At 52.4% G+C, this 24,035-nt stretch overlaps 1 protein-coding gene across 1 annotated transcript in view; it reads right to left on the bottom strand.

Annotated features, from left to right (window-relative positions):
- The window catches only part of Arhgef10l (Rho guanine nucleotide exchange factor 10 like), a 131,539-nt gene that overhangs the window by 90,017 nt on the left and 17,487 nt on the right, over nt 1-24,035 (bottom strand). The window contains 3 exon segments of the mRNA XM_040757537.1: nt 1,533-1,566; nt 2,205-2,390; nt 8,228-8,303. Of these exon segments, the coding sequence (XP_040613471.1) occupies nt 1,533-1,566; nt 2,205-2,390; nt 8,228-8,264 (257 nt within the window). The 5' untranslated portion in view covers nt 8,265-8,303.

Genomic DNA, 24,035 nt, shown 5'->3' with positions numbered 1-24,035 from the left:
ACACACACACACACACACACACACACACACACACGGGAGAGAGAGAGAGAGAGAGAGAGAGAGAGAGAGAGAGAGAGAGAGAGAGAGAGAGAGAGAGAGAGAGAGAAAGAGGACTTTCTGTTACCCTGAGCATAGAGCAGCTGTGCTGTCAAAAGGGCTCAGTGGGTTAAGGCGCTTGCAGGCAAGCCAGAGGACCTGAGTTCAATCCCCACAACTCACATGGTAGAAGGAGAAAATCCATTCCTGCAAATGTCCTCTGACTTCCATTTGTATGCCATGACACACAAACACATGCACGCAAATACATATACACACCACATAAAGAAATACAATAAAGAAATAGGTTGCCACCCTGATTAAGTACCACTGTCAGCTGCGTTAGGCACAGCAGGAAAGAAATCAGTGGTCCAGTTTACAGAGGAGGAAACTAGAGTCCAGAGGAATTTTGGCTTCCATATGGCCCCACAGTTAGTCCTTGGGTGGACTAAAACTAGGCCCCAGCATTCCAACCCTTAGCCACTAGGTGGTCCTGCTTCCTGGAAGGTCCCAGGCACAAGGCACAGAGTCCCTAACAGCATCCACAAAGGGGAAATTGCAATCAGGTATGGCGGCTCACACTTGTAATGCTAGCTAGCACTTGGGAGGCTGAAGCAGGAGGATTGCCATTAGCACAAATGGAACAGGATGCTGTCTCAAACAAATAAAAAATCATTGTAAAATATGGGCTAAGGGGGTAACTCAGTTGGCAGCCAGTTTGTCGGGCATGCACACAGCCTGGGTTCACTCCCCAGCACCAGGCACGGTGGCACATGCCTATAATCTCAGTACAGACAAGAGAATCAGAAGTTCATGGTCACCTTCGCTACGTAGTAAGTTCAAAGCCACCCTGGACTACGTGAAAACTTACCTGCCCCCTCCCACAAAAATAAAATAAAATAAAAACTGGCTGGCAAGTGAGGGTCTTTGTTGCCAAGCCTAATGACCTGAGTTCAGTTAATTCCCCAGAACATACATGGCAGAAGGAGAGAAATGACTCCCATTCGGTATCCTCTGATAATACGTAACCATGGCACATGCACATATCTGTATACGCACACGCCAGCACACACACACTCACACACACACACACACACACTAAACATTTTAAAAACTTAATTTTAAAAAAGGAAGAAATGGATCGGTATTGGCAACAACTGAGTTCCCATGGACAGCTCTGGGGGAGTGAGTCTCCTCTGGCTTCCATTTTACACAGGAACAAAGATGCGGGGAGAGTCTCAAGTCCACCGATACCACTTGGGTAGTGAGAGGCCTTGGTGTGAGACTGGGGCCAGGCCTGCTTCCGGCTATGCAACAGGCTCCCAGTCAAAAGAAAGGAAAGGGGCTGCCAGAGCGTCAGCACTGACCTGGTCCAGGCGAAGGGTTCTAAAGAGCTACGGTATTCTCTAGCCACTGCTCCACCCTGCCCCGTGCCCCTGCTCTGCTCCACTCTTTTCCCAATGGGCAAAGCAATGACGAGTTGCAACCTCACTTACTCTGTCTGGGGCGGTACAGCGGCTGGGTCCAGGTCTGTGGGAAGAGCAAAAGGAGACAGCCTGTCAGATGGAGGCTGGCCCCAAGAGCTGAGCCTATTCCCGCCTCCTTCTTCCTCCACCCCGCACCACAAGGAACCAGGATGCCTGTCGGATTCCCTGCCTTACCCCTCCCCATTGAGTAAGCTCCCTACCTGTCCTGCCTGCCCCACACCGCCCCCACCACCCAACCTCAGTCAGAATCTGCACCCCGCCTGCCAGGCTTCCACCAACCCCAGCTCAGGAAGTTCCTGCTGATCCAGTCCCCAGTGTCTCCCAGATGACAGATCTGAGCACCCAGCAGCTGCCATTTACCAACAACATGACTGGGGCCCTCCCACCCCCGGGGTGCTGGCTCCCCAAGCAAACAGATGGGCTCTTTGGAGCTGTGGCTAGAAGGCTACAAGAACTCAGTCAGGGCTTGTGTCCCCAGCGGAAACGCAGGCCAAGCCATTCCACTTAGGACCCGCCAGAGTGCAAGCCAGATGTTGTAGGAATGCTAGGAATCTCCTTTCCCAAGAGAAACGGGACACAGCCTCTTCCCAGTGGCTCCTTTTCCTGCTTACTGGGGACCCTGGGAGCCTGAGGTTCCCTGCCAGTTCACATGCCTGGCGAAGACTCCCAGAGACACCTCACCTGGGCCGGGGACAGTGTCAAAGCTGATCAGTGAGGGCTCTGCATCCTTCTCGGGGGCAAGGCCAGGAACAACCAGGTCTGTGCTGGCGCCCTCTTCATCGTCACTGTCATCAAACTCAAAGGCTTCTCCCGAGTCCTCCTCCACCTCGGGGGAGGGGCCTGGGGCTCTGGGAGCCAGTGGATCTCCTGGAAGAGAGGAGGGGTTAGAGGGCTACTGGGCCTCAAAGGACAGGGTCTGGAGGCTGATTAGCCATTCTGGAGACTAGGCTAACCCTGCTCAAACCAAAGGGTCCTACTACATTCCCAAAGAGCCTGGGCACTGGGTCAGGTCTCCGAGCAGAGGACTGACAGTCTCTCCTCACAGTCTGTCGAGACAATAGCTCACTATGTAGCCCAGGCTAGCCTGGAACTCAGAGAGATCTGCCTGCCTCTATCTTCCAAGCGCTGGGATTAAAGGCGTACGCCACCGCGCCTGGCTGAGTTCCAAGGCCTTTTATATGCACACATGAAGACACTTGTTTCTGCGTGCTTGCGTGCCGGTGTGTTCCGTGTAGGGGCAAGTGAGAGCAAGCAGACTCTTTATCCCATATGAATGGCGGTGTGGAACAGCTTCTTGGGAACACTGTGGCTGGAAGGCAGGTAGGGGACCCCAGGTGCTTGGGCAGGGCTGGCTGGAGCAAGGTGTGGGTACCCAGTACAGGGGTCTCCAGCAAGGCCTGGCTTCCTGCTCCTCCCCTCCTGGTGCATTCTCTTCCTCATTCTACACAGCTCAGCTCAGAGGCCTCCCTGAGCTCTCTGCAGGCACCTCCCTCTCTCTGGCCTCCTGCTTTCCTCACCCTGGTCTTGCATGGCCAGCACCGGCTTATTCTGTATGGCATGTAATCCCCACCAGTTATGGATCCCCAGTACCTTAGCAGACTGTGACCTTTACTATCAGGGCCTGGCTGGGCCAAGCTAGGAATCTGCAGCTTCTGTCCACTACTGAAAGACTGGGGTTTCTGTCCAACAGTACACTGTGAGCCTTCCCGACTGATGTGGGGTGTGCTTCTGTAGGTTTCAAATATGTGTTGTTTTTACTAGTTGATGAATAAAGCTGTTTTGGCCAATGGACAGGCAAAATTTAGCTAGGCAGGCAATCCAAACAAAGATACACAGAGAAGAAAGACAGGGTCAGGGAGACTCCATGTAACCACCAGGGAAGCAAGATGTGAGGTAACAAGCCACAATCCTCATGCTAAAACATAAACTAACAGAAATGGGTTCATTTATAAGAGAGAGAGAGCTAGCCAATAATAAGCCTAAGCCATTGGCCAAACAATAACAAATACGAATTAAGTCTCTGAGTGGTTATCTTATAAGTGGCTATGAGGACCTGGTAGGCAGAGAGAAAACAGATCCAGTGGAACCAAAAACAAGTCTTCCCTCTAAACTTGACTCTGAGGGTCCTCCTGCAGCAGTGCTACACAGCTGAGAGCGAAATTCACTCCCTCAAGTCGGGTCCCTCAATGTCTCTGACCTTAGTCCCCTCCTCTGTACAATGGAAAGGAAAGCAGTACTCCCTAAGGCTGGCTGCGGGGCCTCAAACATTTCTCAACCTCAGTGTAGCTAATACAGTGAAGGCCAATGCCACCACGCCATCCGTCCTACACAGTGTGGGACCCAGCAGCATCCCTCTGCAGGACAGTGGTCCCTATGGTTACGACACCTCAAATTGTCTCCAAACATTGCTGCATGTTCCCTGGGGAGCAAATCTCTACCAGTTGAGAATTTCTGGGGCAGGTGTTGCCCCCAACACAGGATCAGTTATCTAAGGGTTCCGGCTTGAAGGACGGATGGCGTAGCCTGTCTGAGACCCCTGAGGAAGAAGGACAAAGCAGAGAGCAGGGCGAAGGGGCCCCAGATGAGCAGATGGGCGGCCACCTCCAATCCCAATAGTCTCTCCTACCTAGAAGATCTGATTCCTCCCCACAGCGGCCCCAGGCATGACACTCAGCACACATGAAGATGCGAGGCCAGCTCTCCTGCCAGATGTGGTGACTCACACCTGTCATCACAGCACTGGGGAAGCTGAGGCAGGAGAACTACAGATTCGAAGTCAGCCTGAGCTACAGAGCAAGATCCTGTCTCAAAGGGAAGGAAGAGAGGAAGGGAGGGAGGGAGGGAGGGAGGGAGGGAGGGAGGGAGGGAGGGAGGGAGGGAGGGAGGAAAAAGGCGGAGTTGGAGAGATGACGGCTCGGCAGTTAAGGACACTTACAGAGGACCTGAATTCAATTCCCAGCACTCACACCCAGAGATTCACAGCCATCTGGACTCCAGCTCCAGGGGGCCCGATGCCTCCTTCTGTCTTCCAATGATACAGACATAGACACACACACTCACATACACAGAAAAATATCCTTTTTTGAAAGGAAAAATAAAACAGTGGGGCCAGAAAGATGACTTGGGAATAGGTAAAGGCACTTGCAGTCCAATGATGGCAACCTGACGACTTCCGTTGCACACCAGAACCCACATACAGGAAGGAGAAGAGGCCCAACTCTGAAAAGTTGTCTTCTGACCTACACACACACACATACACCATAACCTGGTAGTGGTGGCACACGCCTTTAATCACATCACTCAGAAGGCAAGGGCAGGTGGATCTCTGTGAGCTCAAAGCCAGCTTGGTCTATAAACTGAGTTCCAGGATGGCCAGAGCTGTTACACAGAGAAACCCTGCCTTGAAAAAGCAAAAAATAAAAAAAGAAAGAAAATCATATCCAAAACTCTAAAAATATGTAATTATTATAATTCATAATATCTAGAAATATATAGTTTCAAATATCTAAAAATTATTATGCAATTATGTTCATAAAACCATATTTGTAGCCAGGCAGTAGTGGCGTACTCCTTTAATCCCACCACTGGGGAAGCAGAGACAGGCGGATCTCTATGAGTTTGAAGCTAGCCTGGTCTACAGAATGAGTTACAGGAGAGCTAGGACTATACAGAAAAACTCTGTCTCAAAAAACCAAAAAATGAAAAAGAAAAAGAAAGAAAGAAAACCACATTTGGTGGTACAATAACAAATAGAATCTACTCGGTATTGGGTTGATAATTTCAGATATCTTAAAGCTTTATATTAACAAAATAAGATTAGTCACAATTTTTAAATGTTTATTTGCATACGTGTGTATGTATGTAGATGCTCAAGTGCCATGCGAGTCCCAGGGCTCGAACTCAGGTCATTAGGCTTGGCAGCAAGTGCCACTACCCACCAGCTGAGTCATCTCACCAGCCCATATCAAGTACAATTTTGGTTCTGTTTTTGACAGCGGTGTTAATTATATATACAGTGTGTACATATGTGTCTGTGCATACATGGGTATGTGCACATGTATGAACATGCATGTGCATATAGAACCTTCTGTCCTCTCCCTGTTCTCTCAACTCCAGCCGTACTGGTCTACTTGTTGTACAAGAATGTGGTAAGTAATTCCCGCCTCAGGACCTTTGAGCCTGGATCCTCCGGGGCCTAAAATGTTCTTTCCTCACACATCTTTTCCTGCCCCCCTCCTTGGTCTGCCACTGCTCACTGGGGCTGCCATGGAGACTCTGGGCCTCCCTGTGGTTTGGTTTTCAGAGACAAGGTCTCATGTAGCCCCAGCTGGTCTCAAACTCACTATGTAGCCTAGGATGAACTTGAACTTCTGATCCTCCTGCCTCCACCACACTGTGGTGGGAGGGAGAGCTAGGATTAGAGACATGTGCCACCACACCTGGCTCCCAGAGTCCCTACCTGCTAGGTGGGTAGGAGACAGACCCATCCTGCTTCCTGGATGCCTAACCTCTCAGTGTTCTCTGTCTTTACTCTGATGATTCCCTGCACATATGACAGATGTCACCACAGTGACTAAGGTCTCAGGTTTCTGCTCAGTTCTCACATCAGCTATATGGTAAGGTTGGAGATACATGACCATCAAGCTTTGCTTGGCTTCTGCTATCAAAAATGGGGTCATGGGGCTACCTGGCTCCCAGGGCTGATGAGGACAGACAGGTTAGCATTGAGGCCTCTGGTGTGAGGGCTGAGCTCAGTCACTACCAGCTATTTGCATGACAATGAAGCCAACTATATTATTGTCATTTACTATGTCATATTCTCCTGACTCTGTTGTGGTTATTACTATTATTACAGCTCTGTTTGAGCCTGTCCCTGGCTAACATGAGCTGTCCCTTCCAACTCACAGGCCAGCCCCTGTCACACTGACTCCTTCAAGGAGTCCTGGAGACTCAGGTCACTTCTGCACCTCCTTCCTTGAAGAGTACAAATAGCGCCAGCTATTCTCATCTGTGTCACCACGAATCCAACCAGCTGCTCCTGGCAGCCTTGAGCCAGGGATTGTGGCAAAGTTAAGACATTGGCTGAGGCGTCAGAGCTCACAGAGGGCCCTGTGTGGGGAAGAATGCACTAGGAGAGACAAGGTCATGCCCAAAGAGGAGTTGGCTGGTGCTTACCAGGTCCTGGGAAAGGACCAGGCGTGAGACCACCCTCGGAGAGCCGGAAGGATGAAGAAACATGTGACAGGCTTGGATGGGGAGTGGACGCGGCTGGCCAGGGCAGCAGGAATCAGTGACCAAAAGCAAACGTTCCCCAGCACACTACAGACATGAGCCATGGGGTGGGTCAGAATGGGCCAGGTATGTGAGGGTATCCCTTCCTCGGGAACTAAAAACTAGACAGAGCACAGGGGACCAGTCCAACAGGTGACAGGAGAGCCAGCTGTCAGTCAAACCCCTAGAAAAGAGGCTCTGGACAGGTCTGTTCTGTTTTCATTCTTACTTCGCAAATGGCCTCCGTGCAGGGTAGAAGAAAGAGTCCGGGGCCCAGCAGCAGGAGCCAGAGGGACCCAAGGCCCTTGGCACAGCAAAGATCCCCTCCCATCTCCCCCAGGCAACCCCTCACCACTCCTCATCAGAGGGAGGATCCAACGACCCAGTCCAGAGTGATTGGAAGCCCAGCCCTTCCTAACCATCTGGACAGGTGGCATGCCAGGTGCCAGTCACTCATGCCTTTGACAGACACACCCAGCCCTCAAGAGAGCCAACCCAGTGAGTCCAGGAGGCAGAACCCTGAGAAGCCATGCTTCCATTAGAAAGAAGGCTGCTGGGCAGATCCTCCACCACTATGAAGGTGGGACCACAAACTAGTGGATTCCTTGGCCTTCACAGAGGAACATTCCAGAGGGGAGGAGACTCATCTTCAGGTCCCACCAGGGTGTAGGCACTTAAGGATGACCCACAGGCTTCCACACCCTTCAATGACACACACTCCTATTCACTGAGCACTGGTTGCCACACACCGTTCTTTATGTATGTTTAAACCTTGCAACAGTACAGAAGAGGGTGTCATTATTACCCCATGTTTGAGGACAAGCACACTGTAGAGACACCAAGTCCCATCACTAAGCTCACAATGTCAGTGGCAGCAGGATCAGGATCTAAACTCAGACTGGGCCAGTAATCCAGGAGCCCTCACTGGTAGCAGATTGGTTTTCTCCCACCCGGAAGGGTGACAGGGAGGGGAGCATCGGGAGGCAAGAGGACAGGAAGCTGGGCTCGTGGATAAGACAGCCATAGATGCCACCCTGCGGTATCTGGGGCCCCACTGAAGGGGATGCCAAATAAAACACAGGAAGCTGGGTTGAATCCCAGATCAACAAGTGGTTTTGTCAGGTAAATGCACTCCTTTTTCTTCTTTTCATAAATCAGTCAAGACTGGGTGGACTCCATGATCTGTCCTTATGGTCAGACCCTTCCCCTCAATCCCAGTTTGTATCTTTAACTGTTCTACTTCATCCCCAAGTGCCCCTCAATTCCAGTCCCCAAACTGTCCATCTCTGCAGGTGGTCTTGGTCGACAAGTAAAACATCAGGAAATGCCTGGTGTTTGCTCTAAAGACACGACTCCATCTTGTGGACAGGGACCCTGAAGAGACACACAGCCAGTACAGCTCACCCATGCCCCCGGGCCCCGGGGTACATTACCTATGGCAGGCTGTGGAGGAGGGTTCGAGGAAGCCATCAGAGTCCAGCTCACACTAGAGCCGTGCTCACTGCTCGCCTGTGAAAAGAAGGCCACAGACTCAGTCAGACAACCAACGCAGCAAGGGAGTCTGGCTTGTAAGCTGTACTCCAGCCCAGCCATGCTCTTCCCGGCAGCCCCAGACAGGGCCCAGCCTCCACCCAGTATAAATCATTAACTTAAAGAAAAACTTGCAGGTGCAAGGCAGAAACACCCATCTTCCCAGAATTTACCACAGCCACAACATGCCTTAGCCCACTGTCAAGGGACCCATTAAGAGCCTGTGGACCGACCAGTCAAGAGGGTTCCTCCCATGTCCTCTAGCCCAGGGCCTGGGGTCGCACTTGAGCACAAGGTCTCCGTGCTCCAGAAGCCCTATTGCCCTGGATTGGACTGACACTGATACGGTTGGACACTTCCTCCTCATGGTTTCCCCATCCCCATGGGTTCCCCATCCCCATGGGTTCCCATGGGTCTAACTGTTCTCACCAGGCCTCTCCTGAGGCCCTGACGAGTCAGTCACCTTCTCCTCATGTCTCACTGTCCTGCCCTATGGTGTTGGCCAGCTGGCAAGCAGCCACCAGCCTAGGCACGCAGCAGCAGCAGGGCCACAGGACAAAGAACTACAGAGAGGTGGACGGCACAGGGCAGTGGCAGAATCCAAAATGCCCCACGCTGGTGCAGCTTTCTGCCCAGGTGGCAGAAGCCACTCCTACCTCGTGGAGCTCGTACATACCACAGGGCCAAGAAAGGTGGGAGGCTCCCGGGCTCTGGGACAACCCTGCCAGATGTCCCTTAGAGCAGGGAGAGGCGCCCTGCTCCTCTGATCAGACAGCTGCCCTTCTATACCTCCCTGCAAGGAGGGAAGCAGGCCCGAGGAGAGAGCGGAGGACTCCGGCCAGCCTCTGTCACCAGCCTGACCCTGTCACCAGCTGGCTGGAGGCCTGTTTTCCTTTTATTTTTACTAACTAAAGACAGCTTTTATTTTTACTAACTAGCTGACCAAATAAAAGTGGAATGTGCAAGAATGACAGAAAAAAAAAAAGAAAAACATGATGACAGTGACATTGACGGAGCGTCTGCAGCTCGGAGGTCACTCCAGGCCCCTAACAAGCACTGTCTATAATTCCAGTTCTAGGGGATTTGATGCCTTCTTCTGGATTCTGTGGGCACCAGGCACAGCATCTAAACCCCCAGAAACAGTCAATGTTAGTTTCTTAAGAATCCTATCCAGCCAAAGAAACCCTGTCTCGTAAAACAAAAAAACAAACAAACAAACAAAAAAAGGAATCTTATCCAGCATTGGTGGCGCACGCCTTTAATCCCAGCACTGGAGAGGCAGAGGCAGGTGGATCTCTGTGAGTTCCAGGTCAGCCTGGTTTACAAGAGCTAGTTCCAGGACAGTCTCCAAAGCCACAGAGAAACCCTGTCTGGAAAAAAAAAAAAAAAAAAAAAAAAAAAAAGAATCCTATCCAGGGTGGCACACACCTACACACCTTTAATCCCAGCACTATGAAGGCAGAAGCAGGCAGGTCTCTCTAAGCTTGAGGCCAGGCTGGTCTACAGAGCAGTTCTAGGACAGCCAGGGCTACACAGAGAAACCCTGTCTCAAAAGACAAAACACAAAAACAAAAAAATAAAAACAACTTCTAGAACAATCTAACATATTCACTAGCAGCCACAAGCTTCTTCAGTATCCCCTCCCCCCTTATTCATGATGCTGTTATCAACTTCAGCTAGCTGTCTGGGGTCTGAGCTTCCTGTCAGGCCTGCTTTCAACACACGCACAGCACTGGGCACTACCGGGGATATCAGGTGTCACCGGAGATCTTGGAGCATAGTCCCTGCACACACCAGGGACCCCTGTACACCTCAGCCTGTTCACACGGAAGCACACAGACCCCTGTACTGGCACAGTTTGGATTTAGTTTTACTTTTGTTGATTTCAGAACAGTGCATGGGGAAATGGGTTTGTTTGCTTTCTGACACTGGGTATAGAAACCAAGGGTCTGCCACTGAGCTACATCCCCAGCTCAGACTCACTTTAAACATGCATATTTTAACTATGTATATGCTTGTTTGTGTGTGTGTGCCAAGAAATCCTCTTGTCTCTAACACACACGCACATGTGCACACACACACACACACACACACACATGCAAACACACAGCGTCAAAGTTACAGGCATGCTGGTGGCCACATCTGGCTTTTTATGGCACTGAAAATTTAAACTCAGGTCCTCACACTCGCACAGCAAGCCCTCTGACACACTGAACCTTCCCCAGTCCAACCTCCCTTCTCCAGCAGCACACAGCAGAGCTGTACTTTCCCTAGTCAGTCTCACAATTCACTCCCAAGTCACAATCACCCCTGGCTGCACAGGCAGAAGCCACCCTGGTTTCCTGGTGTTACCAGCGAGCCAGCAGTGGGCACCGTCTTCCCTGCCCTGCCCTACCTGGGCCTTATGGAGGTGATTTCACAAGCCTTCAGGGTTAACCCTAAAAAAACAAGTCTATAAGGATAAACTGATGTCATCCATTTGCATGCTGGAGGTGTGAGTACAGCCACATAGCTGTCCTGCAGGACTCCTTCTGGTGGGCTCAACCCCTCAGATCTCCCTGGTGAAATGGAGGCATCATCACCCAGCCTCATAAAGATCGTGTGATAGTGACAACAGAGATTTGGACTTCATCTTGGTGCCAAAATCCAGAGACCTACCCTTCCAAGCTCAGAAGTCCCAGGATCTCCCTCTCCTGCTCATCCTTCAGGGCCTAAGGTTTTCCCTAGTTAGGACGGCATGCATCAGTACCTATGGAACGGTTTTCCCTAGTTAGGACGGCATGCATCAGAACCTATGGAACGGTTTTCCCTAGTTAGGACGGCATGCATCAGAACCTATGGAACGGTTTTCCCTAGTTAGGACGGCATGCATCAGTACCTATGGAATAGAAGCTTCTCTGTGTTTTCCATCTAATTCCCTCAGAATCCCATCTTTAACAGTGAAGGAGACAGGCCAGGCAGGTTGAGGATTTGCCTGAGGTCACACAACCTAAGGGAGCAGCTGGCAGAGCCAGACACACAGCACAGGGCTCTGATCCCAGGAACTCTAATCAGGCCCCTGGCCACACTGCTGCCCTGGACCTCGGGGGCTGGAGTCTGGAGGCGCCTGGTCCAGGCAAATCGGCATCCCTGGAAACTCCTCCTGGCAAGGACATATGGTAGTGAGTCCTGTCACAGTCACAGGCTTGTGGCTGCCACTCCATGAAGCCATTAGTCTCCAAAGCACGTGGGAAAGTGAGGGGCTGGCTCAAAACTGCCCGTGGCCACCTCTTGTGGCCGACAAGAAAGACAGGGGACACAAGCAGAACTTCCAGAGGACTCTGGGACACCAGTCCCTGCCCATGAGTCTTCCTTTTGCTAACACATAAGACACGGGCTGTGACAACCAGTTGGTTTCAGAGTTGGGGCCCAGGCTAGAGTCCCATGTGACCACTGACAGTTCAGTTTGGCAGAGCCCTGGCGTTCACATCTATAAAATGAGGCTCTGGGACCTGCCCCACAGGACGCCACTCTGCAGGACAGCTGAGGTCAACCAGAGTCTTGGATGGAGTGTCTTCCAACACACCGGTTCCCATAAGACACCCCACAATGAGGGATAGTAAACAGGACTCTGTCAGGATTCCACACCACAGGCATTCAGGGGACCCAAACCCCAGTACCTGCAGCCCTGGGGATCTGGGGGCAGCATCCTGGAGGGATGGGTCTTTGTGGAGGCTGGGTTGCCCCCTCTTTGTGTGGCAATGGTATTCCCTCATCCCTCACAGCTCTGTGCAGTGGGTATACACATGCCTGCCCAGAGGCCTCAAGGCCACAACACGGAGGAGCCAACTAGAAAGCAGTTGAGGGTGATAGGCAGGCCAAGAGCTGCTCAGCTGGGTGCTTGATGCTTTTTAAGCTTTCCCTGAGCTGTGCAAGCTCTGGAAGTTTCCAAGAAGGGCACTGGAGTTCAGGTGGTTGCAGTGTGGTGCTGTGAGGCAGGGCCAAGCTAGACCTTCCCTGTGGCAGGCTCTCGTGAAGAAGACATAACAGACATCTGGAAGTGCCGGGTGAGCACAGAGACCCAGCCATCAGAATCTCACTCCATTACTTTTCCTCTCATTTTTTTATTTTTTGTTTGTTGGTTTAGCGTGGTTTGTTTAGAAACAAGATCTCATATAGTTAGGCCAGACTGGCCTTTGAGCTCTGCAGCCAAGACTGACTCTGAACTTGGGATCCTTCTGCACTTGTCTCCCGAGTGGTAGGATTACAAATGTGTACACATTCAGCTCACGGGATGCTGAGTGTTGAGCCCAGGGCTTTGCAGGCCTGGCAAGGACTGTGCGCTGAGCCCCAACCTCAGCACCCTGGCTGCATTTTAGCAGTGCAAAGAGGAAAGGGGCCAAGAGGACAGAACCAGGATAAAACAGTGACACGCAGCCAAGTAATGGTGGAGCGCTTTAATTCCACCACTCAGGAAACAGAGGCAGGTGGATCTCTGTGAGTTCAAGGCTAGCCTGATCTACAGAGCAAGTTCCAGGACAGCCAGAGCTATACAGAGAAACCTATCTCAGAAAATGATAAAAGGAAGGAAGGCAGAGAGGGAGCCAGGGAGGGAGGGAGGGTATGAAAACATCCATACTTTCTTTGATTGGTGGTGACATTAAGGATAGAACCCAGGTCTCAGAACTGCTGGACCACACCATACACCCTCAGCCAATCCATCAGCATCTTCTTGTTTGAGACAGGGTATTATGTAGCCCATGTTGGCCTCAAATTTACTACACAGCCAAGGATAACCTTGAAGTTCCGATCCTCCTGCCTCCACCTCCCACGACCATCAGCATGTCCTCAGAATCAGAAATTGGCCTCAAGGTGGTGCTGTTGCTGCCCAGATGTGGAAACTGAGTCAGGGGAACGTGAAGAGCCTTCCCAGTGGGTGCAACATAAGCCAGACGGTGCCTGTGAAGGCCGTGGCTCCAAGCAGGGACCTATAGCGAGGCATTTCTGAGCGGAAGTCCAAGCTCTAGCTGTGCCAGCCACGATGGGGTACACTTGTCCGGAACAGAGAGATGTCCTGAGCTAAGATGAAGTGTTGGGCATGATCATTCCACCACCATAAATGTCACCAGAGCCAGCATGGTCACTGTTAAAACTTAGACATTGGTCATATGATAAGATTACAGATTGTCCCCTCTTGCGGGCACCTTTTAAAAATGAGACTGGACAGGCAGGTGGGCCCCAGAGCTGTTCCATTTTATGCCACACTATGCAGAATGGGGTGGGTAAATCTGCTCTTTGGGGTAGACACAACAGGGTGAGATACAGGGGAACAAGGGAGAAAGTCTGGGCTCTGTGGTACACATGCACGGTGTGCCAGATCACAGACCCCAGAGAGGAATGCTTCCTCTCATTCAGATATATTTTCTGTCCCAGCTAGTACAATCAGCTGGCCCCAGGTTTCCTTGAGGTTTTCTCTCCCTCTGGAGTTCCAAAGCTAGGTTGGTGGCGGTTTCACCAGCTGAACTCAGTTCCTAGTCATCGTGTGTGTGTGTGTGTGTGTGTGTGTGTGTGTGTGTGTGTGTGTGTGTGAGAGAGAGAGAGAGAGAGAGAGAGAGAGAGAGAGCACAGTGACCCCCACCCCTCTTCCACCCTCATGAACCCCAGACAACACTCCCAGGAGTGACCCAGACTTCAGGAAGGACTGTGAGTGAATCCAGACATTGAAGAACAGTGGAGCATGGTCCTTAGGGGTGGGGGCGGTCCAGCAGCACTAGTCTGTACCAGGCAGCTTCTGGTCACCCTTGAATGAGGCACAGGGAGCAAGCAGGCTGTGTCCTGGGCACCCAACTGAGGAACTCCAGCCTCAGAGGCAGTAAGTCTGTGTCCTGGATGCTAGAGTGGGAGAACATGAGGGTGGAGAAAGGAGGTGTGGGTAGCAAGGAGCTTGGGCTGGGCTGGATCTGGGCTTGCCCCAGGGCCCACTGTCCTCCAAGGTCTCTCTAGCTTCATCAGATAGGAACCTGGCCAACTGGTCCCCTACCGCAGGCACCCCATTCTGGTCAGTCTCTTCTTCCTCATCCAGGTCCTAAACAAGGCTCCCCCAGATTAGTCCCTCACCTGCCCCTCTGGTCTCAGCAACTCCTCTCCTGTCCTGGAATTCTGCTGCCCTGGATGGTGGGGACCAGATTCAGATCTCTGGGCCTTTGTTCAGGTTGTTTGTTCTCTCCAGACAGACTCCTCTCCTGATCAGCAAACTCCTACTAAACCATCAAAACCCAGTCCCACTTTCTCCACTGAGACCCTTCCCTTGATTCACTTCACACAGTGGCTTCTGGGCCCTGGCCATGGAGTTCTCTAAAAAGAGCACACAGAGGTTCTGTCTGGGGTATGACTAGTCCAAAGCCTGGAGGTTATTTTTAAAAGCTCAGGGAACACAGGAACGCACACAGGGTTGGTGACACAGCCCCTATTACAGGGGTCTTGCTCACTAGACTAGAAGCCCTGGGATGCACTTGGCTGCACCGAATCTCTGCTCAGGAACAGTAGCCAGGGTGTGGCCTGCAGCAGGTGCCTTTAACAGTGTCCCAACTAAATACAGAGCATGTCCCCTTTTGAGAACAAAGGGCACAGAGCTAAGCCATCTGTAGTGATGGATGGGTTTCAGATGGATGAAGCGGAAGCTGTGTACTAAACCCCTCCCCCCCCACCCTGCCCAGAAACCCACATGGAGAGAAGTGAGCTACAAAGGAAGATGGCTGTGAGCAGAAAGTGGGTCTGAGTCCTGGGAAGGAGGGGGCACCAGCTACTATACGAAATCCAGCCCTGGGAATCCCTCAGCACCAAGGACCACACAGGGATGTCTCCCCAAGGCCACAGGCTTAACCAAGGAAATAGGCAAAGAGAATTCAAGAGGCACTTTGTGTGAGAGGGGTATGGACCCAGCTTCAGCTGGGCTCCAGGAGAACAACTCAGCACTAAGGGTGCTCCCATCAAAGGCAGGGATGGCACTGGGCGACACTGCAGGCTCTTCATGAATACCCTAGGAGGGAGATCCTATTCTACAGATAGCCAAGCAAAGCCCCAGAGGGACTTCTTCCAGCTAAGGACCGGCCAAGGGGCACGAAATCAGAAATGAAGTCAATTTATGTCACCGCAGTTATCTGAATTCCTTCCCATCCCAGAAGAACCAGTGCCTGAGAGGGACGAGGGATGTCCCCAAGGCCCAGAGGCCATTGAGCTTGGAGGCCCTGGGAAACAGAGCAGGGCTGTCCCTCACTGCTGCTGTTGGAAGAAAGGCATGCTGGGCGGGGTGGAGAGAGTGTGGTCCCCCTCCCCCCCACCCCCTCTCACCCATCCCACTGGGTGCAGAGCGAACCAAAGAGACAGCGGGGTGGGGGCTGGGGGGCCTGGCTCCTCCCCTCTGGGCCACTCAGGCACCAGACATTGGGCCATTCAGGCTCTTGTCTCTTAACTTCCTTTCTTTCCAGTCTCTCCTCCCTGGAGTGGGTGAGGCTTGGTCAATGGAGGCAGCCTGGGGACAAAGGACTGCCTGTCATTCCAGCTCAGCTTCGGTGCCCCCCCCCCCCCCCGCCCTACAGATCTCCTAGGCCAGTCCCTGGTCAATGATCAAGGAAGGGTGAGGGGCACCGCCCCCAGGCCTCTGTGGGAAGGAGCCGCCCCACAGCCTGGCCAGAGGGGACCCTGGGGTCTGTTGCCCTGGAAACCAGAGCCAATCTGGAGAAGCTGCTGGATCCAGCAAGTAGGGGTGCCTGGCTACTCCACACTCCAGCTCTGCTGCCCTCCCCGCTCCCAGTCCCAGACACATTAACCCTGCTGTCCCCAGGGCCCAGCCAGCCTGGGGATCAGAAGTGGGGGTGCATATGAAAACCCTCCTACAGTCCATCGGCTGCAGTGTTCTCCTTCTCTGGGGGCCCCGGGGCTCCCAGCCACACCCAGAGCTGTGACCTGAGAGCAGAGATGGGTGAGCTTGAGGTTTGGGCTTGCCCTGCATCACTCCACCAGCCGGGCCCACTCAGTTTCCCTACCTGGAAAAGGAAGCCACGTCCCGGGAAACACGTGCCAGACTAAGAGGGGGCTCTGCCACCCTCATTTTTGTGACCACAAAAATTGTGGCTTAAATGGATAAAGTGACTGGGCCAGGGTCAACAGGAGCTGGTGATGGGGAATGATGGTCTTTGAGGCACCATAGCCTCCAGATGTTGGCGGAGGAAAGGTGGTAAGCTAGAGCCAAGGTGTCAGGGTGGGCATCTTAAGGGGACATGGTGGCATACGGGTAGGAAAGGCACAGACACGTGCCCCACTACATCCGGCACCAAATGCCAGAAGCATTAGAAGTCCACGGAGGCCTCAACACAGTAAGACCATATCACAATTTCTGGAATATCCTTATGACTCCAACTCACCTGCCCTGACCTCCAGGGGGGTTAATCTCACCTCTCTTCCCTTGCACCCCAAGTCTCTCACCCTTTTGCCTTTCATAAGCCCAGTACCTACTTCCTGCCAACCCAGCCTGCAGAGGACTCCCGGCACCTATCTTCATGGTAAAACTTCACCACACCCAGCACGGCAGCAAAGACCCCGATATGGACCCAGTACAAGGCACCCTGCTTTCTGGGGCCCCTCCAGACTATGAGAATCACACACCGAGACTTCTGCAAGCTAAGATTCAGGTTGGAACTGTGCTGAGATTCAGCAGGTGAAGTGTTGACCCTGAGGGCCTGACAGCCTGAGCTCCGTCCCTGAAGGCACACATATAAACAGCCCCGTGCAGTGTCACATCTCTGTAATCACAGCAAGATGAGGCACAGAGCCTACAATTGCCCAGAAGTTAATGGACCAGTTACACTGGAGAATGCAGAGCTACAGCAGAAAACAAACAAACAACAACAACAAAAAAGAAACAAAAAACCCTGTCTCAACAAGGTGGAAGGAGAGAGGATTGACTCCCAAAAGTTGCCCTCGGACCTCTTCAAGCACATTGCAACTCTGTGTGTGTGTGTGTGTGTCTCATATGCACGCATGCACACACACACACACACACACACACACACACACACGCGCGCACGCACAAATGAGACCCACAGGCCTTGTGCCACCTCCTCTCTGAGCAGGAGTGCCTGGCTGTCCTGGCACCGCCTTGATTCTCATGTCAAGGCATGTGGATGGACAGTGTGAGCCACCTGCTCTCACCTGTGCTGACACCAAAACGAGATAAAACTTCGTGTGTGGAAAGAAGGAATGTGCAGCACCGTGTCGAGATGTCTCTCCGGGGTTGAGGCTGAGGACAGCAGCGCACATCTTAGCTCATCTCTACGGTGACGTTCCTGACCACGCTGTAAACACAGAGTCTTAGCAGGCAGAGTGATCCATGCCTGTAACCCCGCACTTAGGAGACAGGGGCAGGGTTGCCACAAATTGGAAGCCAGCCTGGTCTACCTTGAAAGCTGAAGGCCAGCGGGGCCACCTACCGGACCTTGTCTTGTAAGAAGGCTAGAGCTAAAACTCAGCTAGTCAAGTGCTCTGCAGAGCATGCACAAAGCCCCGGTTCAACTCTTAGCACCACATAAAACCTGGCAGATGCCACATGCCAGTCCCAGCACTCTGGAAGGTGCAAGATAAAAGATCATAAGTTCAAGGCTATCCTTGGCTACACAACAAGTTTGAGATCAGCCTGGGCTACAGGAGACCCTGCCATAGGAAGGAGGGAGAGAGGGAGGGAGGAAGGGAAGGAAGATGAGAGGATCTTCTCCCATCCTATGGCTCCTCTGTGGGCATCCCATTTCTCCACCCACCTCTACAAAAGGCCTCTAAGAAGCAAGGATAGGTTCTGCCTGCAGCCCTCCTGTTCTCTCCCAAAAGAGGGTGTCGGCTCACTCCCCAGGAGCCAGCTCTTGAGGTCACCAGAGGCCCTAGAATACAAGAACCAAAAGACAGACCTCGACCCCCACTCACCACTGCTCCCTTCTTCCTCTTCTACCTCGGCTGCTGTCACCCAGTGTCCCCCCTCCTCCTCCCCCACCCCCACCCCATTTCACACCTCAAACCTGGACCCTCCCAGGCTCAACCTCAAGCCAGACAGTCTCTACCTGCTCGCTGCCGTAGTGACCTCACCCACTCTTCCGTTCCCCACTCCACCCCACCGCGGTCTCCACAGGGGTGGCTCTGGCCCCACCGTCCCTTGCACACCAGCCTCTCGCCTGCTGCCTGCCAGACACCCTTACTCCACTGCCATTGGAGTCTGACTCTCACTGAGTTCACACCAAACTGTGGGCCGGCCCCATGGACAGCTAGCCACCTGCTCCTCCTGGTGGGCCAGCTCCCTTGACCACTCCCAACACCAGCTCTGCTCCCACCAGGGCCTGGGGACAAATTCTAGTCCCCTGTCCTATCACCCACACACAACCTTGCCATCTGTCTTTTAGGCATGCCCAGGGCCTGAGCGTGTCTCACCTCCTGGTCCAAACCAAGAGCACCACTAACCTGGACGGTGGCTACAACCTTACAAGTCTCCCACATAACCCTCCTCCCGGGCCTTTGTCCTCGGTGTGGGAGACAAATTAACCCTGTTTGGACCCCTCACAAGTTCCACGTTCCTGCCGCACCCACTCCCTGCTTCCACTCCTACCCCTCCTCCAGCCCGCTCCACCCAAGTCATGGCCACCGCGCGTCCCCTGAAGAGCGTGCTCACACCTACCTCAGGGCTGTTCCTTCTGCCTAGAATGTTCTTCCCACATATGTCCCCCTGGCTGTCCCCCTCGGCAGCAGGCCTCGGCTCCAAGGATGTCCTAGAAGAGTGGCCTTGTGCAAACGGCTCACAGTGTGGCCCTCTCTTCACAGTCGTCACTACTTCCCGACATCTTTGCTATAGATGTTAGGCCTCTTCCTCACAGAGGCCCGAAGAGGACGGTGGATCTCCTGGGGCTGGAGTTACAAATTGCGAGATACCCAGTGTGCATGCTGGGAACTGAATCCGGGTCCTCTGCAAGAACAAGTGCTCTTAACTGCTGAGCCATCACCCCAGCCCCTCATTCGCTTTTTTGAGATAGACAGGGTTTCATGCAGCCCAGGCTAGCCTCAAACTTGTTACATAGCCAAGGATGACCTTAAACTTCTGATCCCCCTGCCTCTGCCTCCCAAGCACTGGAATTTCAGGTTTGGGTCCCATATCTGGCTATGAGGTCCTGGGGATTGAACCCAGAGCTCTGTGAATGCCAGGTAAGTACTCTGCTAACAGAGCTACATCCTCTTGCCCCTTAGGCGCGTGCCCCTATCACTCCTAGCCAGTGGCTGCCACTGAGGTGAGGCATGTTGGCTGGTTTTCACTCTAGCCACAGACCCAGGAGCACAGACCCCAGAGGGGCTAGAGGGCCTCAGTGACTGAGGGATGGACAGAAGGAAGGAAAGACTAAGGAAACTCCTAAAAGGCACCTGCCTGCAGGGGTTAATGGGCTGACTAGTTCTCTGGAGGTTGGAAAGTTGTGGGTTCAGAAGCTAATTACCTTATCTTGGGCTAAGTCTGGCCCTCCAAAACAGCCATCCGTTGGCCCCTTAGGTTAGAACTGGCATCTTGTGGCAATAGATAAAAACTTTTTGCTATCTATTGATTTAGCAGACTACTAGCTTCTACCAATGCGAAAGCTAAGATGTCATCAGCCAGCATCTTGAACCAACAGGAAAGCTTCCCCATCTCTCTTTATCTGACTCTCTGATGATGTACCCATCAATTTGTTTTAGGCTTGCCTTGGGTTTATGACTTTCTCTGTTCTGTAAAACCCCAAAGCTTCATAAAACTGCTTCTGCATTGGAACATGGAATTTGGGGTAATCTAAACTCTCTGTTCCCAGGCCATGGTCACTCAGAATGGCTCCAGAATGAACTCTCTCTTATCCCCTTTAAGATGAGAGGCCGGCACTGGGCACCCACTCTCAGGATAGGCCTCCTCCTTTTGCCTGAACACACACATTTCATCTGAGAGAACCTCTCGAATACCTTCCCCATGCCCTAGGCTGTGCAAGAGGCAGGACCCCAAAACCAAAGTGGAAAGAGATCTGAGGCCCTCTCTAGGGAGTGATCAGGAGAGAAGGGTGGGGCAGGCTGGAGAAAGACTTAGGCTATTTTTAAAATCTCGCTCCCAAAACACCACATTCTTCCCTTGGTGAGTCAGAAGCATGTGGTCCAGCGAGGAGGCCGGGACCCTGGAACGCCATGGAGGACGGATGCCACCATCAGCACTGTGGGCAGCAGGCACAGGAGGGAAAGTGGCGACTGGGACACTCACTCAGCTTTCCAGGGAAGAGACAAGGCTGGGCGTGGACAGTGCAGGGCCCTCTGAAGGACACTGAATCCATCTGGCTCCAGTCTACCGCTTCAGCCACCCCCACCTCCACCCCCAGCTCTCATCTGTCAGGGAGGGAGTCTTCAACTCTGACCCCAGGGAGCACTTGACAGGAAACCGCCTCCTAAAACTTGGCTAAAAACAGCTTGCCTCACCCACCCAAGACAGGGCGAGCTGGGAGGAGAGGCTGCTGCCTCCAGAAGCAAGGTCAAACCCAAGGCGCTCAGAGGGAATGGGACCACATAGCCCAGGATAGCCCTGGCTGAACTCTCCACCTGTGGCCTGTATGGAGCGCTGTCCCTCCTGGTGAGTTTGGCTTGGGCTTCAGCAACTCTCAGCACCTCCGGAGGGAGGTGGAGGAAAAGTCCAGATACTCTGCTCCTCCCCCAAGCCAGACTCTACTTGGAACCACCATTCTACAGAGGAAACTGAGGCTCAGGGCCATCCAAAATCAAGTTTATCAGCAGCAAGTCCACAAGTAAACCCCAAGGCTGTCTATGTCCAATGTCTAGAGTCCACGGGAGCTGGCAAGATGCCCCAGGATCCGGCCAGCTCTTTCCAGCCTCCCTTGTACTTGACTTCACCCAGGGTGTGGGAGGGGTTGGGGAAAGCTGGGCTGAGGGTGTCCAGGACAGAAGGCTTTTAACCATGGCAAGGATGTGCTCTGATCCTGCTGTCTTGAGGCAGAGTCAAGTTCATGACCTTGGCCCAGGCAGGGAACCTCCCCAGACTCAAGCCCTCTTTTTTTTTTTTTTTTTTTTTTTTTTTTTTTTTGGTTTTTCAAGACAGGGTTTCTCTGTATTGTTTTGGAGCCTGTCCTGGAACTTGCTCTGTAGACCAGGCTGGTCTCGAACTCACAGAGATCCACCTGCCTCTGCCTCCCGAGTGCTGGGATTAAAGGCATGCACCACCAACACCCGGCTTCAAGCCCTCTCTTGTGATCAACTATGACAAGAGGGACTAGAGATGGCTGTCACAGGCATGCTTCCCAAGGCTGCCTCCTACGTCCTAGCTGATGCTCTCTGCTCTCCCCGTCCCAGCTTTCCTACCCCATTTGAAATCACACAGAGTCCTAAGCTGCAACCCACCCTGCCTGCGTCCTACATGCACAGTGGAGAATGAAAGCCACCGCCCCGGGGTCCCTCCTGCTCTGAAGTCACCTCACTCCTACCACGTATCCTTGGAATGTCCTGTGTGCCACTGTCAGGCCCTGGCCACTATCTTTAGAAGAATGAGTTCTGTCACCAAATTTATATGTTCAGTGTGGCCCGGTGACTGGGGCAGGGCTCTGGAGTACTCTGGCTCCTTTATCTGACCCTGGCTTCCTCCTCCACTAAGAGCCTTCACCACACAGGGCACCAAACTAGCTGCAGGAGGCCCTGTCAAGTCCTTCTGCTGCAAATAAATTGACAAATCAGTAAAACAGTCATTCACATAAAATGCCTAGTGGGAGCCTGAACACAGTAGGTGCTTAATACACTTGTTGAGTGAATAAATGATCATCTAGGTCCTCGCTAGCGTGCCCCAATCATTGCCCTTCCAGGGACAGTGAAGTTTCTGTGTTGGGACTGACCTCCCTACAGTGACCAGCCTCCAGCAGCCCTCACTGTGAGGAATGAGAGGTAGTCAATGCATTCTGGAACAGCCACTAGCTTGGCCCAATGCGGAATTAAACCTCAGCTCTCCAGAAGCCTCCATCTGCCTCCTGTCCTCTTCAAAATTGTGACTCCAGGACAGAGGCGGAGAGGCGCAACAGGAAAAGGCAGAAACTGAAATCAAGATAGCACGATGGGGCCAGGCATGGTATAAGGCTCTAGGAAGATGATGATGAATGGTACAGCCTTGGACCTGTGCTCATAGGAACCATGAGATAAGAAATCATTCCAGGACTTTCTGAGGCTCCAGCAGACTGCCCAACATTCCTACTCAACTCTCCAGGTCCAGGGCTCCTCCCTGGTACTCTGGATCTCAGCTGATGGCCACCCACTGTATCCATCAACAGGACAGACAGACCAAGCAGCTGACTCTGTGGGGCCAAACACAGAGGCCCTGCCTTCCTAGACCCCTTCACCTCACAAACAGTTGCATATTGTCTCGACACAGAAGGGATATGGGGGTTTGGGTTCATCTGCTTCCTTTGCTCCTCCCTGGGGATCAGAGGGTCACTATTGGAGTCCAATGTGTCCCCTCCCCTCAGTTCACTGACTTGCAGGTTTCCTGAGCCATCCAAGGCAGTGGTTTTTACTTGGAAAGGAAAGAGGTTCAGATGTGGTCTTGCTATGCAGCCTCATCTGGCCTCAAGCCCGCCTCAACCCTTCCTCTGCCTCAGCCTTCCAAGTGCTGGGATTACAAATACATGCCAGGGGTGGTGGCACATGCCTTTAATCCCAGCACTCGAGAAGCAGAGGCAGGAAGATTTCTTAGAGTTTGAGGCCAGCCTGGTCTACAGGGCAAGATCCAAGACAGCCTCCAAAGAAACCCTGTCCAAAAAAAACAAAACAAAACAAAAAAAATTCTGCTGTATCTAGTAAGCTGGTGAACCTCATGATACAGGAGGGGGCGATATCACAACTAAGTGAACTAAGTGGAAGAGAGGGCGATTCTGGCACCTAGTGAGTGGAGGCCAAACACTCCATGGGCACAGGATGACCCCCGTAAAGGCTTGTCCAGTCTAGGTGTCCTCTGTGCCATGGGGGGGGGCAAGGGGCTGATCCAAGGGCATCTGGTCACTCCCCTGACTGTGGAGTAGCACTGAGGTCCTAACACAATGCAGTGTCTCCATGATCAACCACCACTTCAGGTAGCTTACAACTGCCTGTAACTCCAGCTCCAGGGGCATCAAATGTCTCTGGTCTCCTCAGGCACTCGCACACATGCACTCTTACCCCAGATGCACAGACATAATTAAAAACAAAATAAATATTCAAATGTAAAATAAGAGACCCAGAGAATCAGCAAGTGCCTTCTACCACCTGGGTGAGGACACAGTGAGGAGGGACCATCCGTGAGGTGCAGACCCTCACAGACACCTGATGGAGAGACACCTTGTCGCTGAACCTCCCAGTTGCTAGCATAGTGGTTCTCAAACTTCCCAATGCAGTCCCAACCCTAAAATTATTTCATTGCAATCCCAGCTCTCAAGAGGCAGAGGCAGGCGACCTCTGTGAGTTCGAAGCCAGCCTGGTCTACAGAGCAAGTGCCAAGATAGGCTCCAAAGCTACACAGGTAAACCCTGTCTCAAAAAACAAAACAAAAAAAATTATTTCATTGCTACTTCATAACTCTAATTTTGCTACTGTTATGAATTGTAATATAAATACATGATATGTAGGATAGGATACCTGAGACCCAAAGGGGTTGCCACCCACAGGCTGAGA

This window comes from Mesocricetus auratus, unplaced genomic scaffold (genome assembly GCF_017639785.1).
Source record: "Mesocricetus auratus isolate SY011 unplaced genomic scaffold, BCM_Maur_2.0 Super-Scaffold_100014, whole genome shotgun sequence".
Taxonomy (NCBI): domain Eukaryota; kingdom Metazoa; phylum Chordata; class Mammalia; order Rodentia; family Cricetidae; genus Mesocricetus; species Mesocricetus auratus.
Note: the sequence above shows the minus strand (reverse complement) of the source record. Positions and strands in the feature narration are given on the sequence as shown.